This window comes from Suncus etruscus, chromosome 5, assembly GCF_024139225.1.
Source record: "Suncus etruscus isolate mSunEtr1 chromosome 5, mSunEtr1.pri.cur, whole genome shotgun sequence".
Lineage (NCBI taxonomy): Eukaryota > Metazoa > Chordata > Mammalia > Eulipotyphla > Soricidae > Suncus > Suncus etruscus.
The window spans coordinates 122,599,041-122,617,697 of record NC_064852.1 but is presented as its reverse complement, the minus strand read 5'-3'; the positions used below and the strand labels follow the sequence as shown (position 1 = coordinate 122,617,697).

The window sequence follows — 18,657 nt, the reverse complement described above, 5'->3', positions numbered from 1 at the left end:
GTGATATTCAGATAAAATTGGAGACATGTTGCTGTTCTTTAAGGTCTAGAAAGTTAATTACAAACCAATATTTTATCCAAACAGTGTGATCTATATTTGGTTAGTGTGTGGTCTTATATCAACAATGCATTGATTGGAGCTTTAATTTAACTGCTGACTTACAAGGAATATCTGATGAAAAATCTCTTTACAAATCAAAACAGAGGAAAGGAGAGAGAATGAAATCACATTCCATTTATCCTTAGAGTTTTCCTGGCCCCTGCTCACATTTAATCCTTCTAAGGATTTAAAAACCAATAAGGAGCCAAGTGAAAGCACAGTGGTAGGGCATTTTCCTTGCATATGGCATACCTGGGTTGGACCCAGGTTCAATTCCCAGCATCCCATAATTTCCACCACCACCACCACCCCCAACTTTCCAGGAATGATTTCTGAGAACAGAGCCAGGAGTAACTCCTGGGCACAACCAGGTGTGGTCTCAGAACAAAACAAAACAAAAACAAAACAAAAAATTAAGAATAAGAGGGCCCGGAGAGATAGCACAGGGGCGTTTGCCTTGTAAGCAGCCGATCCAGGACCAAAGGTGGTTGGTTCGAATCCCGGTGTCCCATATGGTCCTCCGTGCCTGCCAGGAGCTATTTCTGAGCAGACAACCAGGAGTAACCCCTGAGCACTGCCGGGTGTGGCCCAAAAACCAAAAAAAAAAAAAAAAAAAAAAAAAAAAAAGAATAAGAACAAATTGGGCAAATAAACATGATTCAACTCAACCTTCAGATACCCTTTCTCATCACCTACCTCAAGAAACAAATCTCAAATTATGTCCTTGGAATGAGGTGTCAAAGAGATACATATTGAACATGCTAAAGAACTACAATTTGAAAGAAGAGAGATCAGGGGGAAATAAAACCAAAATAAATCGAATTTCTACACGAAAGGAGGTAAACCATTTTTCTTTGGAAGAACACACACTTGAATCACTGAAAATGCAACACGGTGCCATTTGGTATCAAGAGCAATGATGCTTAACCAACTAAGGAAAGTGCCTTTGATTTCTCAAAAACTTGAGCAAATGAAGATATATTGGTCATTAAGTCCGGCAATAAGTCAAATGGTAAATGACTTACCCTCCTGCAGCAGCAGCATGAAGGCACGTTCTTCCAAATTTATCTGGGGTGTCTATTTCAAAGCCTGCAGACAGCACGTGCTCGTTACTAAACAAGGACACTATGCTATACTTTTGTCCTAGTTAAACCACAAAAAACATTGCAGAGACAGAAAAATCAGTTAGTAGAAAAACCAGAATGCAAGCCATTGGAGTCAGAAAGAGGTTGTCATGGAAACACATGGGCAATCGTAGAGGAAGCGCCATGAAGTCAAGATGAATTTCTTTTCACATTCATCCCTGGGTGAACCGCAGCCCCATATTTCAATCCCGGGATAGAAATTCATGAAACCCATTTGAGATAAGAAAGGCAAGAGACAGACAGATGAGAAACACAAGGAGAAAACACAGAAGGCAGAAGAGGGCTCTTCACATGCAGGAATAGATCTTTTCTTGAGTGTGTTATTAGCTTTCAGTACAATTGGGAAAACAGCCTTCCATGCAGAGATTATTTTGAAACCTGCCAACAGCAGTGAAAGCAAATCAACCACAGGTAAAATACTTGAAATTAAAAAAAATAAAGCTTCTGGGCTATCTGTTGAAATAATTCATAAATAATCTTTGCCTTACAGCCTAAACACTATCATCTTCGAAAGGCCAGGAACTTTCTAATATGTGGAAGTTGGCAGAAACAGTGATAAGGAAAATTAACAAAGCTCCAAACCAAAAATATTTCTTGGTTCCAAATGGGCTTGCATTTAAAAAAAATCTGTATTTAAACCTCACTGAGATCAATTGTAGTGATTTTTCAGAACCTAGGGAGTGAGGAGGTGATGTGACATTTTCTATTACTACAAGGTGGGGATTTGCTATGCTGGAAAATAATGAATCTTAGGTCATTGCTTTAATTCTCAAGAATGCTTTCTCCTTTTATGACAAACGTTCTAAAGGCAATGACCAATTTTACGTCTCTTTCTTGCTCTCTCTCTCTCTCTCTCTCCTCTCTCTTTCTCGCTCTGACTTTCTCTTTCACACTTTTTTCTCAGTCCAGATCACCCAGGTTTGAATTTGAAGAAACAAAGTCCGACTCTTTTTTCTGGTATAGCAACACTGACATTCAAGCAGCTCCAACCCCAAGGATTGCTGGGACCTAAACTAGCTGCGGCTCATTCTGCCAAGTCAGGCAATGAATGAAACAAAGTGCAAGCAAGTCACTCACTCTGGCCAGACACTGAAGCCATGGGGCACACTGATGAAGTCTCATCTCTGTTCACAGAGGTACTTACCTGAGGACAGCAACTTCCTGCAGCAGTCAGAGTGAGCATTTAGGGCAGCTAAATGTAAGGGAAACATGCTATGGATTCCACACCTGAGAAGTAAAAAAAAAACAGAGATTGCTCATGGCAACAGATCTCATGATACATGCAGATACACAATATCTTTCTAAAAGGTCTTTGTTGAAAATTAAATCCAGGCTGAAATTTGTTCATTCTTTTACTCAATAAATAATTTATAATTCTTCTACTCAACAAGTAATTATGCATCCATTTTTTTACCTAAAAAAATAAAATCCTGAGCCTAAAAGATAACTTTAAATTTATCATGATATATATACAACATATTAAAATAAATCATAATAATCTATATTTGCAGTCTAGGGATTAAGTTCAGAGTCTCTGATGTATAAGGCCAGAGCTATGCCACTTGTGCCTCTTTCCTAGTTCCTAGAAGTGTATGCTTTATTTTATTATTTTGGGGGGTGGAGTTTTGGAGATATTCACAGTAGCACTGCTCAGAGGCTACTCCTGGCTTTGTGCTCAGAAGTGGTCCTCATGATGCTCAGGCACTGTAGGTGGTGTCCAGTATTCAAACCAAGGTCCAAAGGATACAAGGCAAATGCCTTAATCTCTGTATGATCTCTCTAACACACAGAAATGTGTATTTTAAAGAAAATGTTTCATATAAGTGGTAATTGTTTGCATGGAAATTTAATTTTTCTCTTATTTTTTTTCATTTTGTAATTTTAAGTCCATCCTTCATCTAGTCAGCATGTTCTAAGTATCAGTTACTGTGGTAAGTGCAACAGATAATATGGCCAATTCTAGACTTTAAAAAACAAACTGCTTTATTTACTCTTTCACTAAGTAAATATCAAATATTGAATTATTATGTGCCAAGCAATTTGTGAAAAGCTTTTAATGACTATATTATTGAAAATAGTGTTTTGATAAAAATAGAAATTAAAATTTATCTTTTACAGAGGAAAATTTATCTTTAATAGATATGTTACACATATTAAACTAAACTGCAAATATTAGATATGAGAAAAACACAAAAATAAAAAATAATATTTTGTATATATTTCAACAATCTGGTGTTTTTTTCCCCTAATGATATAAAGAAAGGAATATAGAAAGGGATCTTTTGGGAAGATCCTTCCACCACCTCCACATTACAAAGTTCCCAGGAACTGTAAACCCTTAGGGACAGACAGCTTTTTCGGTGAAAGAACTTTCTGCCTTCAGAATTGGACCCTCGGGCCCGGAGAGATAGCACAGCTGCGTTTGCCTTGCAAGCAGCTGATCCAGGACCAAAGGTGGTTGGTTCGAATCCCAGTGTCCCATATGGTCCCCGGGCCTGCCAGGAGCAGACAGCTCCGGAGTAACCCCTGAGCACTGCCGGGTGTGACCCCCCCCAAAAAAAAACACAGAATTGGACCCTCTTGTACCCTTAAACCCAACATCTTGTATTTGGTTGTCATTAATAACATTCTGCACAGGATATTGCTAGGAAGTTATAAGAATTTATAATGTTAGTGATAATTTCTCATATATCCTCTAATTTCAATGGTGATTTTAGATTTTGAAAGTCCTTTTATGCAGATCATAAGAAAAAGATCACCTATATTTATACTTCCATAATAATTTCCTGAATTTATTCCCTGCACAGAGCCTTATTTTAAAATTCTATGATGCACCAAAAAAATATCTAGATTTGTAAACCTTGAAGACATGAATTTTTTTACTATCTCAAAAATGGTCATACATGATTATTACCAAAGCATAAACTGAGTCAGGCTATCTCTTGGTATTCAGTGCTCTATAGAATTTAAGTCAGCCAGAAATGAACTACTGTCTTTCCATGAAAACTTCTGCTGATCGGTGATTTTGTTCAGTCTTTCCTCTGCTTTTCCCTTTCCATGTATGGAGATTTCCAACCTTGTATATATAATAGCTGACATCCATCAAGAGACGTAATTTGCCCATCTTCTGGGCAGTGTCATGTGGAGCAGAAGTACTGATAATTGCCTCTCTCACCATTAAAAAAAAATTCTGAAAAGCAATTGCACTGGTGACAATCCTAATGCTCATGTAAGGAGTGAGATGGGGGATGGGAGACCTTTTCTATACTATTTATATTGTTCTTTTCCTGAATGTCTGTCTATATTGATACTAATTTTTAAAAAAATGTATAATATAATTAAAAGTTATAAATGGAACTTTACTAATAGAGCAATAAGTTACCTTTATTTTACATGATTTTATTTGGAGGAATTAGAGCAAATATGTATCACTACATATCTCTGGGCATTTGAAAAGAAAACAATGCATAAATAGATTTTTTCTTTGATAGCTTTAAGTTTGCCAGAAACCAAGTACTTAATTTCTCAGGATTCCTTTGATGCCTCTGCACTTTTTTCTTTTTCTTTTTCTTTCTTTTTTTTTGGTTTTTGGGGTTCCTCCTGGCTCTACGCTCAGAAATCACTCCTGGCAGGCTTGGGGGACCATATGGGATGCCGGGATTTGAACCAGCATCCTTTTGCATGCAAGGCAAATGGCCTACCTCCATGCTATTTCTCCAGCCCCCACCTCCTCACTTCTTTTTTTTTTTTTTTTTTTTTGGTTTTTGGGTCACACCTGGCAGCGCTCAGGGGTTATCCTGGCTCTATGCTCAGAAATCACTCCTGGCAGGCTCAAGGGACCATATGGGATGCCAGTATTCGAACCAATGACCTTCTGCATACAAGGCAAATGTCTTACCTCCATGCTATTTCTCCGGCCCCCACCTCCTCACTTCTTAAACACACATATATATACACATAATCGTATATGTATATAACCAATACCTATATACATACATATATTCATACACAAATCTAGGGTATATATTATAAACTTATTTTAATGTATCATTACAAAAATATAAGGAAATAAATTAAGAAAATAATGTCAAACTCCAAGAAATAAATGTGGAAAACATGTAATGTATATGGCTTAAAAACCAGAGATGTATGATATACTAAAACTTAATTGTCAATATTTCCAATCAACCATACCACATTAACATCAGTACTTTTAAATAAACCATTAGAGTTTATATGAGCTAATTCATTCTTTCACTGTCACTTAAAATCTTACAAGAGAGCACTACCATAAAATTCTAGCAACAAGTATATTCTATTTGATATCCCATTTAAATTCCACAGTTAATAAAAATGTCATCATTTCATTGTAGGTTATTGAGACTCCAGTACTTTTGGCATTTGAACATGAATATTATACTTTTGTTCAAAAAGGCCAAGACAGGAAAGAAAATTAAAATAGAATTAAAAATCTCTGCACCCTTCAGATATGATCCACATTCCAAAATAAAATTGGTCTTTTATGGTTATAAAGCCTAACAGCTTACAATGAAAAGACCATATAACCTTTCGCAGGAAAATTAGAATTTGACTCCATGAAATAAAAAGTATGCCTCTTACTTTGTGATGCATACATTAAGGAAGATCAAGAAATAAAGACATCACATAACACTATATTTAACAATGCATAAATTACAGGAAAGAAGAGACTAATTCGATGAAATTGCCAATCTTATTTGACCAGTCATAAAATTAATAGAACCCGTTCGTTTTAGCTATTTCTAAGGGTAGCTGTTAGCTGGTGTCTCCTGCCAAGTTATTTCAAAATAAATGAGGTCAGAATTAATTGTTGAGAGTCATTAGAGGTGAAGACAGGGTTTTTGAACCAAGAGAATATCAGTTCTTTTAAGCCTTTCCTTTGGCATCGGGGAAACATGACCCTCATTCCCACATCCCATCTTCTCTATAGCCTCCCTCAGTGGTCTACGATAATGAGCACTGTGGATAATTTGAGGTGACGAGGCCACAACCTTTAGGTTGAAATCCTTTCGTGATGTGCTAGCTATTTGATCTGCAGCAACTATCTAATGGCTCTCTCACCCAGAAAATAAAAATAACAGTGCCAATCTTAAGAGCAATTATGGGCCTCATTGAAATAATGCACACTGTGAATGATTTAAAAAAAAAAAAAAAAAAAAAGCCGGGGCCCAGAACACTCCACATGCCAGGATTTCGTGGGCTTTTGACTGGTATGTTGGGGGCTCTGGGCAGGACAGCTAGCCATAGGACCCTGGGCTGACCACTTTGTCCAGGAGAGCATGATTCCCCCCACACCAGGCGGGTCTTCAGGGCCACGCCTGGTTAATCGGGCCTTGGGGGGAGGGGGTGAGAAATTCCTCCCTAGGCATCCAAAAACTACAGAGGCTCGGCTGGGCCCAGAACACTCCGAATGCCAGGATTTCTTGGTGTGTTTGCCTGGTATGTTGGGGGCTCTGGGCAGGACAGCTAGCCATAGGACCCCTGGGTACGCCCCCGCGCGTACTTCATGTATTTCATGCATTCAGAATATTCCTTACTCTTATGTTATGTTTTCTGTATACAGAATGTTTATTTTGTATTCTCCCCTTTCCCACACCCCTACAAAGCTCTTTTTTACTCTTTAACTCTCTAACCCCTTCTCAAACATCACTAACCTAGTTTACTCTTTTTAACTTCAGTAGTGTAGAATCGTAATCACAGTCCAAAGCTGTGCATTGTGTGTGACAACCCCAAACTGTTTCAAGATACATAAAATGGACACGTATTTCTTTAGAATATTTTGTGTTTTTTCTCTGACAGCTATAATTCTTACTAAATGTTGTCTTATACAGTGATGATTCTAACCACTTTTTATCTTCTCTTTTTGAGCTGTTTAACAAGGAATTTTGGTGGAAGAGTCCCCCAGTTTAATGCTTATGATTGAATCATGTCAATGGAATCATTGTAATTGTTCTTATGGCCCCCATATGTGCCAATAACACCATGTGGCATTGCTTCTTATTTGCATAGGCACATTAAAATGGGAAAATAGTATAAATACAAATAAAATCCTATCTAATAGAGATTGGAACACACAAACGTTGTAGTGCAAAGGGACCTTACACCCTGAACATTGACATAATGACCTGGCACAGACCTCAGAAGAAAGGGCATATTCCATTCTCCCCTGAACCAGGAAAGCCATCCACGAAACATCCAGGCTGGTCTATAACATCACCTGGAAGCAATCCTCTACCACGGAAGACCTACACTGCTCAGACTTCGACCTGCTCAAAAGAGACTTCCCTTAACACTGAGAAGACTTAACAACAACAACGACCTGCTTACAGGACAGGGCTCCCTGCATTGCCCTTTGATTGTGAGGTGAAAGGAGAGGATGCTCCACATCCTGACTTCAATGTAAGATATGCAGATTCCAGGATCTTTAATACAGAAACATGATACCAACAACAGAGACTGTGTGAAAAATAAAAGTGTGTTGGCACTACAGACAATGTATTGGATTGGACGATCTAGCTTGCTTGGAGCCTAGACTTGGTCTTGTGCCAGGAAACTTCAGGGGCCTGGTCTCTTTGTACTTAGGCCAAGGTTATTTCTTTCCATGTCCCTCATATTTTGGTGGGCCTATGCAAACAACAATTGCCACTCTAACACCATTCTTACTGTGCTCCTTTGACTCTAATCCTTAAAAAGAACTCACTTAAAATTTGAGGTTAACTTAAGCTAATATGCATGTATATGGAAATGTAAGAAAATACTATGCCTGTAATGTTTAAGGAGTTACATAAGTTTTATGGCTTTAGATTGCCTTGTGTACTGTTAAGAAATATTATAATGTGTTACAATCTGGGGACTTGAGGGACAAAGTAATTGTATATGGATTCTGTCTTATTTATCTTAATGTTCTTTGGCTGAAATTTCAAAGTTAATATATCAGCAAGGGGACTTCTGAGAATTATGTTATGGGTGATTGTCCTTCCACTGTAACTTTACCTTGTCCTCTTACTTTGCACCCTTGTTCTCATAATTAAAAATAAAAATTAAAAAAAAAAAAAGCAAGTGGTCTATGGCAAGCTTTTACCAAACCTGCTGATAGTATTACTATCCTTGCAATTATTATTAGCTTTGCTAGATCATAAACAGACTGTGAATTTAAGTTGTAATCAGGCTATGTTTCCTGAAATTTGGGTTTGTGATTTCTGAAAAGTCAAGAATGAACTGTAATCCACCTGTTATCCTTTCATATTTCAAAATGGTGTATGAACCATCTCACAACTTTTCAAAGAAAGGGAAGACTGGTTTAGTTTTGCCTTCTAAATTTATCATACAAAATATTTGATGACTTTTGTCTGATTTTGAGCTACAGTTGGTTGTGCTCAGGACTTACTACTGGCTTTGTGTGCAGTGGTCACTCCTGGTGGGCTTGGTGGATCATATGGGGTGCCAGGAATCAAGCCTTGGTCAGTCACTTAAATGGTAAGTGCCTTACACACTGTACTCTCTACCTAGTCCTTTTCGATGATTTTATGATTCTTACCTAATGATGAACTAAAATTAAAAAAAAATTTTTTTTTGGTTTTTGGGTCACACTCAGCGGCACTCAGGGGTTACTCCTGGATCTGTGCTCAGAAATTGCACCTGGTAGGCACATGGGACCATATGAAATGACGGGATTACATCCACTATCCATCCCGTATCAGTTGCATGCAAGGCAAATGCCCTACCACTGTGCTATCTCTCCAGCCTTAAATTCATTAATTTTAACTGTGTCCAGATACAGTTTGTATAATGGTTATCAGTACTGTTTGCAAACAGCAAACATCTCCAATGGTTCTTCTAAAATACAATCAAACCTTCATGTGGCCCACAAGAAACCTTCAGGATCTGGCTGTTGCGTGTTTCTAGAACCTCCATGACTTCTTCCCATGCCTCCTGCACAGGAACTATCTCTGTCCTACTCCAGGCTTTTTACATGAAGTTGCTCAACCTGAGAGTCTCTTATTTTTTTCCTTGCCTTCTGTATCTCATAAATTTTCTCAAATTTGCCAGTACATTTCTTTGTTTATTTTGTTTATGGGGGTGCACACCTAGCTTTGCTCAGGGTTACTCCTGGCTCTACTCTCAAGAATTGCTCCTAGCAGGCTAGGGGCACCATATGGGATGCTGAGAATCGAACCTGGGTTGGCTATGTGCTGCATACAAGGCAAACACCCTACCTGCTGTCCTACTGCTCTGGCCCCAAGCCAGTACATTACTGACCATTGCTGGGGATATCTTGTTTTTGACAGTTATCTGGATTTTTAAACTTTTATTTATTTTGGACAAAGTTGGGCCCATACCCTAGTGTCCAGGGACTACTTCCAGTTCTGTGTTTGGGAGTTACTCCTGGTGGTCACTGGGGAACTATAAGATTTGGGGTTCAAACTTGGGTCAGTCATATGCAAGGTAAGAGTCTTTGTACAATCTCTCCAATACTCTATGCCCTTTTCTTTTCAGAGTCATTAAAACCAACTGGCATTAAAGGTTATTTTGGATGACGTGAATGATCCTTTTCCCCCCATATACATCTGCTAAATTTTAGTGCCTGTTCATGTATTTATGAAACACTGGTGCTCTGTTGGAATAGTTTAACTGTAGAATCTTATTAGAAAACAATAACAGTGGAGGGATAGCTGGGGGTGGGGTGGGGTGGGAGATAACAGAAGATAAAACAAAACCCCTACACACACACACTCTCTCTCTCTCTCTCTCTCTCACACACACACACACACACACACACACACACACACACACACATACACGCACACACCCCTCTCCCAATCTCCCTCTCTCCATCTCTCCTTGTCACTAAGAGGAACCTAGTTACTCTGTCTATACCTGGCCAGCTTCGTACATTCATTCTGTTCTTGAAAGACATGGAAACTAAGTTGTGAAAAATCATGGGTCCACTGACCATGTAGCTGAAAGCTGGCAATCTCAGGAGGAAAAGGCAAGCCATGTCCCTACCCTCCAAAGATACACCAGCTGAATCCACTTCCCACAACTGACCTTTCACCAATGGCTCTGCTTCACCATTCATCTACAATTCTGCTGAGATGCCAAACCTACCAAAACTCCAGGCATGCCAGTGTTTGGGTTGACATCACCAGGATGTTTCTGGAGTGAGTGCACACACTTTCCACTTCCCACCTTTCACCTTCTCATACTTCTGAAAGGCCTGGTGACCAAATCCACAACCCACAAAAGTCACAGAGCTTGGAATTCCTGGACCTGTGGCCTTATGACAACTCCAATATTTTTAGTATTGTCATCCCAGTAGGAACACATCAATTAAGATGCCATTGTTTATTTGAAACCACCAAATATTCAGAAAAAAGTAACAGAAATATTAACTAACACTTAGTTAACCTTCTAACAATGACTTAATGAACTCATTGCAAAATACATTAATTATCACAAATTTTCGTCTTGCTGTTTTCTTTTTTTTGTTGTTTTTTTTGTTTGTTTGTTTGTTTTTTTTTGGGTCATACCCGGCAGCACTCAGGGGTTACTCCTGGCTCTATACTCAGAAATCGCTCCTAACAGGCTCAGGGGACCATATGGGATGCCGGGATTTAAACCATGACCTTCTGCATGAAAGGCAAATGCCTTACCTTCATGCTATCTCTCCGGCCCCCTTTTTTAAAATAATATCATTACCACCTACCTATAAACAAATGTATCAGGAGCAACTATATAATACATGGTCTTTAAATAAAATCACATATATAAAAAGGAAAAAAATAACAGTGGATTTAAGAGAAAATATTTAAAATCAGGGAGACCAGTGTATACTATGTATATATGTAGTCATTGAATAAAGACCTCTCAGTTCTCCCACTGTTTCATTTAAACCACTGTTGAATCTCCAATTCTACTGTATATACTAATTCTAAGAACTCAGCATACTCACCACTAGGATCATCATCTTCCCATATAAAATGGGAGTTAATTCATCAAAATATGAATAACCAGGACAACCCTTATGTAAAGAGACTGAAAATCTCAGGATCAGGAGCTGAAACTCTGGATCCAGATAAACGGGCTGGAATCCTGTTTCTACCTTTACTGACTCATGTTCACAGGCTAGTAACAGAGGTTTTATTTCCATCATCTGCAAGAGGAAGATAATCATAGCACTCATCCCATGGATGGTTATGACAATCATACGTCACCCTCAAAGAAGTTCCCAGCATGGGTCATATGAATGTCAGCTGCTCTGTGGGCCTGTGCAGTTAAACCATATGAATGTTGATGGTTTGGGCTTTCATTATTATTATTATTATTATTATTATTATTATTATTATTATTATCATCATCATTATTATTATTTGTTTTATTTGTATTATTATTTGTTTATATAGAGTCAAAAGCCATAGAAGTATTTTTACTCTTTTGCTATGTCTATACATATTAGGTAGCACTGTATTAATAGAAGTCTATAATTGGGTTTGCAACACTCTCAGTTCTTTTTTCTTTAATATTTTTTCTTTATTTGAACATCTTGGTTACTAATATGATTGTGATTAGGTTTCAGTCATGTAAAGAACATCCCCCTTCACCAGTGCAACATTCCCACCACTAATGTCCCAAATCTCCCTCCATCCCACCCCACCTCCACCTGTACTCTAGACAGGCTTTCCATTTCCCTCATTCATTCACATGATTATGGTAGTTCTCTGTGTAGTTATTTCTATAACTGTACTCATCACTCTTTGTGGTGAGCTTCATGAAGTGACCTGCAAGTTCCAGCCCTCCTCTCATTGTCTCTGAGGATTGTTGCAAAAAATGACTTTTATTTTTCTTAAAACCCATAGATGAGTGAGACTATTCTGCGTCTCTCTTTCTCTCACCCTCTGACTTATTTCACTCAGCATGATAGATTCCATGTACAGGAAAATTTCATGACTTCATCTCTCCTGACGGCTGCATAATATTCCATTGTGTATATGTACCACAGTTTCTTTAGCCATTCGTCTGTTGAAGGGCATCTTGGTTGTTTCCAGAGCCTGGCTATTATGAATAGTGCTGCTATAAATATAGGTGTGAGGAAGGGGTTTTTGTGTTGTATTCTTGTGTTCTTAGGGTATACCACTAGGAGTGGAATAGCTAGGTCAAATGGGAGCTCCATTTCCAGATTTTGGAGGAATTCTCCATATTGCTTTCCATAGAGGTTGGACTAGACGGCATTCCCACCAGCAGTGGATGAGTTCCTTTCTCTCCGCATCCCCGCCAGCACTGATTGTTCTCATTCTTTGTGATGTGTGCCAATCTCTGTGGTGTGAGATTGTATCTCATCGTTGTTTTGATTTGCACCTCCCTGATGATTAGTGATGAGGAGCATTTTTTCACGTGCCTTTTGGCCATGACCTTGATATCAGACCTGATACCATAAGGTATATAGAACAACACGTTGGTAAAACACTCCATGACTTTGAGACTAAAGGCATCTTCAAGGAGGAAACTGCACTTTCCAAACAAGTGGTAGCAGAGATCAACAGATGGGAATACATTAAGCTGAGAAGCTTCTGCTCCTCAAAAGAAATAGTGCCCAGGATACTAGAGCTACCCACCATGTGGGAGAAACTATTCACCCAACACCCATCAGATAAGGGGCTAATATCCAAAATATACAGGGCACTGACAGAACTTTACAAGAAAAAAGTCTAATTCCATCAAAAAATGGGGAGAAGAAATGAACAGACACTTTGATAAAAAAAAAAAAAAAAGAAAGAAACACTCTCAGTTCTATGGCCTAACTAATTGCCCTCATCCTATGATCTCAGGTAACTATCACTCTTCCCAGAAGTCCTCTCTGGTTTTACAATGTCCAAGACAAGTTCTCTATGTTTCAGAGGCTCTGGGCCATTGTTCTGCCCTCACACAATGGGCATGACTTACTGGTTTCCATTTCTTTCTCCTATTGGACTGTAATTTCCTTGGTGACACTGACCTCTAAACTCTGACCCAGATACAAAAGTTAACACTAACAAAGCCCTCAACAAATAGCCAGCATATGAAAGGAAGCCCAGACCAGTTAGCTGCATACTATAAAACCCCTAACTCCACTACAATGGAAGCAGGAAAAACAAAGTGATAGAACAGTTGGTAAGATGAAAGGTAAAGGGCCCTGAGAGATAGCACAGTGGTGTTTGCCTTGCAAGCAGCCGATCCAGGACCAAAGGTGGTTGGTTTGAATCCCGGTGTCTCATATGGTCCCCTGGGCCTGCCAGGAGCTATTTCTGAGCAGACAGCCAGGAGTAAGTAACCCTGAGCAACGCCGGGTGTGGCCCAAAAACCAAAAAAAAAAAAAAAAAAGATGAAAGGTAAAGTAAAATCCTATGAACAAGTGCCCAAATTGAACCAGGCTGAAGAAAAAAAATCAAAGAGCTTTAATACCATCTAAACTTTCCTGAGCACTGAGTCAAGCTGCAAAAATTCAAAGAAATAAAAGGAATAGAGGCCTGAGCAATAGCACAGTAATTAGGGCATTTGCCTTGCACTCAGTCAACTCAGGTTCCATCCCCAGCATCTCATATGGTCCCCTAAGCCTGCCAGGAGTGATTCACGAGTGCAGAACTAAGAATAATCCCTGAGTGCCACTGGGTGTGTCCTTCCAAATAAATAAAATAAAATAAAATAAAAAGAGTATCTGGGGCTGGACAGCGATAAGGCATTTGCCTTGCACATAGCCAACACAGAACAGATCCCATATCAAATCCCAGCATACCATATGGTACCCCCCACCCCGAGCCTGCCAGAAGAGACTTCTGAGCACAAAGCCAAGAGTAAATCCTGAGCACTGCTAGGCATGACCCAAAAACCAAAAAAAAAAAAAAAAAAAAAAAAAAGGGAGTATCAAAGACTTTTTAATCAAGATTGTGAGACTAGGAGTCAAATTAATTCAAAAAGTAATGGCCTAAAATATGTCATATAGTGTCTTTTAAAATATTTTATCATGTTGCTTATGAATAAAAATGTTTTATTATTTCATAAATATTTCTTTATAGAAGAAAAACATCTGTTTTTCATTTTTCTTTATATAACTTATCCTACATAAATCCACAGAGGTACATGAGCACAGAAAATAGACATTTTAGGGTGAGGGGAAGGACTTTAGCAAATTTAAACTTCTCTAACTCTTCTCTGCTCCATTTTGATATTTTCCTTTTAGGAGATTTTTGCTACACACACACACACACACACACACACACACACACACACACACGCATGCATGCACACACACAAACACAAGTTGAATGGAGCATGTTTTATCTAAAAGGCAGATGGAATGTTCCCAGGACAATAGTGCAGCCAGTGGAAGGCAAAGCTATGAGAACAACAATGCTATTTCTAAGATACTTAAGTCACATGACACATGTTTATATAAAATGTAAGTCAAAACAAAATCTATAGGGAAATAAGTAAATAAAACAAATTATGGGGAAATAAACTTTGAGCTTATTGAATACAATGTGTTTGAAAGTTTTAAGAAAGAGCTGAAGCCCATTTATCTCAACTGACTTCAACCTGAAAAAAAAAATCTGAATTGCGTGGTTATTTGGTTAAAAGGGTCTGTGCCTAGAACTCTTACCTCTAGTTCATTAATATCGGGCACAATCTTGGGCTTTGAGTAGCTGTGTTTGATTGGGACTCTAGACCCTGTTGAGAACTCCCCTGAATCCTAGTAAAGTGCTTTCCCCACCTAACTGACCCTCTCTAAGTGACCCTCTTCTTCCAACTTGTAACATCCAGACAAAAAGGTTCTTTGGCTAGAAGGGGGCATGTCTGAAGAGACACTCAGCTTGTTCCTTTCAGCATTTTCCTCCTCCTAGGCCCTCAGCCAGATCTTAGCCCAAGCCCTCATCTTTTTTACTCTGGGTGTTTGCATGAAATTACAAAGTGTTTTCATTCTGGACCACCTCCAGTATGTCTGGACTGCTATCAGAGGAATCTTTATTACACACAGAGAGAATCATTAGATACAACCTTAATCTACACCCACTTAGAATTTTTTTAACAGCTTCTGAATGCCTCCATATGAAATTCACCTCCTTACCATACCACATAAAGTCCTTCACGATGTGTTTAAAAGGAAAGTGTTTAAAACGAAAAAAGGAGAGAGAGAGAGAGAGAGAGAGAGAGAGAGAGAGAGAGAGAGAGAGAGAGAGAGAGAGAGAGAGAGAGAGAGAGAATGTCTGCCATAGAGGCAGGCCAGGAAGAGGGCATGAGGAAAACTGGGGACATTAGTGGCAGAAAATATGCACTGGTGAAGGGATGGGTGTTAGATACTGTATGATTGAAACTCAATTGTAAACAACTTTGTAACTGTGTATCTCATGGTGATTCAATTAAAGAATTTATTTATTTAAGCTTTTGGTTTTTGGGTCACACCCGGCAGAACAGGGGTTACTCCTGGCTCTGCACTCAGAAATCGCTCCTGCCAGGCAGGCACAGGGCAGCATATGGGATTACAAGAATTGAACCACCTTCTATTCTGGATCAGCTGCATGCAAGGCAAACGCCCTACCATGTACTATCTCTCTGGCTCCTATTAAAGAATTTATTAACAAAAGTATGTGGCATTCCTCTCTATCTACTCTGTGCCCTGCCCCAAATAACTCAGCAATAGAAATTTATTTTCAGTATACTTATATGTACATCCCTTTGTAAATACTATTCCCTCTTTCTGTAAGTCCTTTCTTCCCTCCTCATCTTTTTACCTCTTATATTTCTACTTAACTAGCAAACACCTATCCATCCTTCCTTACAGATATGTTACTTCTGGAGAATTCAGTGTTTCTCTACAATTCCCAAAGTCTGGTCCAAATTTGCCATTACTGAGGAAACAAGAAGGAAACAAAAACAAGCTTTCAGTATTTCATTGATTTGGTCCCATTTTTGCCACTAGATGAGTGGCTCACAATTCAATAGAATACAAGACATCATATACTACAAATCTATCATAATGTGATATATCATATACTTCCCCTGAAATTGAGAAACCCCATCCACTACAACTTTATTTCAAACATTATCCACAAGAATTTCACTCAACCATTTAAATATTGGCTTGCTCTCAAGCCAACATCTCAAGTAAAAGATGTTAAGTTCTGTTTCATAACACTTGGCAAATAAATTTTCATTCCTAATATAATTTTGCCCTCATATTACTCTTCTCCTAAAAATTTATGTTCCTCTCAGTCTGAATGATTAAGGCTAATATTTTTATTAGAGCACTTAAAGTCATCATCTCTCTTGGTGCTACTACATATTTCTCAGTAATTCATTAACAGTTACTATTTGCTTAGAATTTACTATCAGGTTTTGTGCAAATAGCTTCTAACATGGATCACTCTGTCTAATAATCTTAGAAAATGTGTTTTGTTCTTTTGGTTTTGGGTCCACACCTGGTGGCCCTCAGGGATTAGTCCTGCCAGACTCAGGGGGGCATATGGGATGCCGTTGACTGAACCCTCGTCTGCCACATGCAATGCAATTGTCCACCCACTGTGCTATCGCTCTGGCCCCTGAAGATGAATTTCATTAACACATGCCCATATCAATTTCTACCTATGCTAAAGAACTTTACCAGTAATGAAGTCTAATTCCTCAAAAGGAAATTTTATATAGGAATGATTATTAGTCCATTAATCAAATGAGGAGCTCAAAGAACAGAGAGACTGAGCTGGAGGCTCAAAGTCACACTGTGATACCTAGATGGATGGGAGGGGTACCACCTTTTTACATTCCTTCTACTCTGACATGTCAAGCCTTTTTGGAACTGGGCTCTGGTCTTTTGTTCCCACTCTCCTTCCTTTTTGGAAATCTGTCACTCTCTGCTGTACTCAAATCCTCATCCTTCACACTGTGTCATGATGATGGTTCAAGTACATTGCATGATAAAGTTTTGGGTTCAAACATTTTCATCACAAGGTCTTTGTTTATTATTCTATTTGTTTGTTTGTTTTATCATTTTACTTGTTTCTTTTAGAACTTAATCTTGCCCAATTCTTGATCTCATGTGGACGCTGAGCCCTTTCAACAAAATTATAAGGTCCTTAATGATACAAAGAAGTAACTGACATCTGAAAAGTATTAAGCACTTTTTTAAGAGAAATACTAACACACATGTTTTATCCTCACTGAACCAAAATATGAAACAAAACCAGGGCCCTCTTCCCATGCAAAAGATGCCATCAATTGTATCCTATATCTAGACTGCAAAAATTAAGCAAGCATCCTGAATATATTCTCACTTTTCACAATGATAATTTTTTTCCCCTGCTTAACTAATATGGTACACTGGAAAGAATAGAACAGAAGAAATGAGAGTGGGGCTAGAGTGATAGCACAGAGGTAGGGTGTTTGCCTTGTACATGGCTGACCCAGGAAGGACCTTGGATGGATCCCCGGCATCCCATATGGTTCCCTGAGCCAAGAGCAATTTCTGAGTGCATAGCCAGGAGTAAGCCCTGAGTGTCACTGGGTGTGGCCCAAAAACAAAACAAAACAAAAAAAAAGAGAGAGAGAGAGAGAAAGAAAAGAAATGAGAGTTAGGAATAAAGTTTAAATCTCCTCAATTCAATGCACTGGAATAGGCCTCTTTTGGAAATAGTTAAAACATAAATAATACTGGTTCTTCCTTGCATCTATCTGTCCCTGAAAGTCGCTTAACTTATTTTAAATTTAATTTGTGTTTAGTTTAATAGTGCAGAGCCACCTTCATCTGGATAAATGGGAGCTCTGGACCGTGGCAGAATATTTTCCCCTTGGCAGTCTTCCCACATGAAGCAATGATGGCACCGTATTTTTAGAGACCTACTTGGCTGTGTCAGCTCCGCTGGTTATTAAGGTGTTAATCAAAAGCTCATGACCATATCTTGCTGCCACATGGAGAGGAGTGTTGCCATCCTTATCCACACAGTCAATTTCACCACCTGCAAGAGATGAGAAAAACAGAAGGTTCAAGTCTATTCCAAGACCACTCTTCATATTCCGCGACTACTCTTCATGCTCTTCTTTTCAGTTGCCCAAGCAGTGATTTCTTTCCTGCCTTGTACATCTCTGCTCTGAAGCACAAAAGAGCTTTTCCAGAGAGCAAGTCGCCATCTGAGGTGGTACTAATATTAAATGGGCAAAGTGGGAAATAGATTAGAAATGTTTTTCAAAAAAGATTTCCCGGTTGTCTTCATTAATCCTTACTCATACCTAGACTCCTGCTCAAATAAAAATGTAATTAAATTCCATAAGAGAGTACTAAAAACATGCAATTTCAAAATTTTACCTGCTAAATTAAAGATATATGTAAACCTTATATTAAAATATAAGAACC

At 38.6% G+C, this 18,657-nt stretch overlaps 1 protein-coding gene across 1 annotated transcript in view; it reads right to left on the bottom strand.

Annotated features, from left to right (window-relative positions):
* Positions 1-18,657, bottom strand: part of ANKRD44 (ankyrin repeat domain 44) — a 342,805-nt gene that overhangs the window by 107,964 nt on the left and 216,184 nt on the right. The window contains exons 10-12 of the mRNA XM_049773177.1: positions 18,148-18,262; positions 2,389-2,471; positions 1,125-1,242 (exon numbers count right to left, since the gene is read on the bottom strand). Coding sequence (XP_049629134.1) covers positions 1,125-1,242; positions 2,389-2,471; positions 18,148-18,262 — 316 coding nt within the window. The remainder of the gene's footprint in view (positions 1-1,124; positions 1,243-2,388; positions 2,472-18,147; positions 18,263-18,657) is intronic.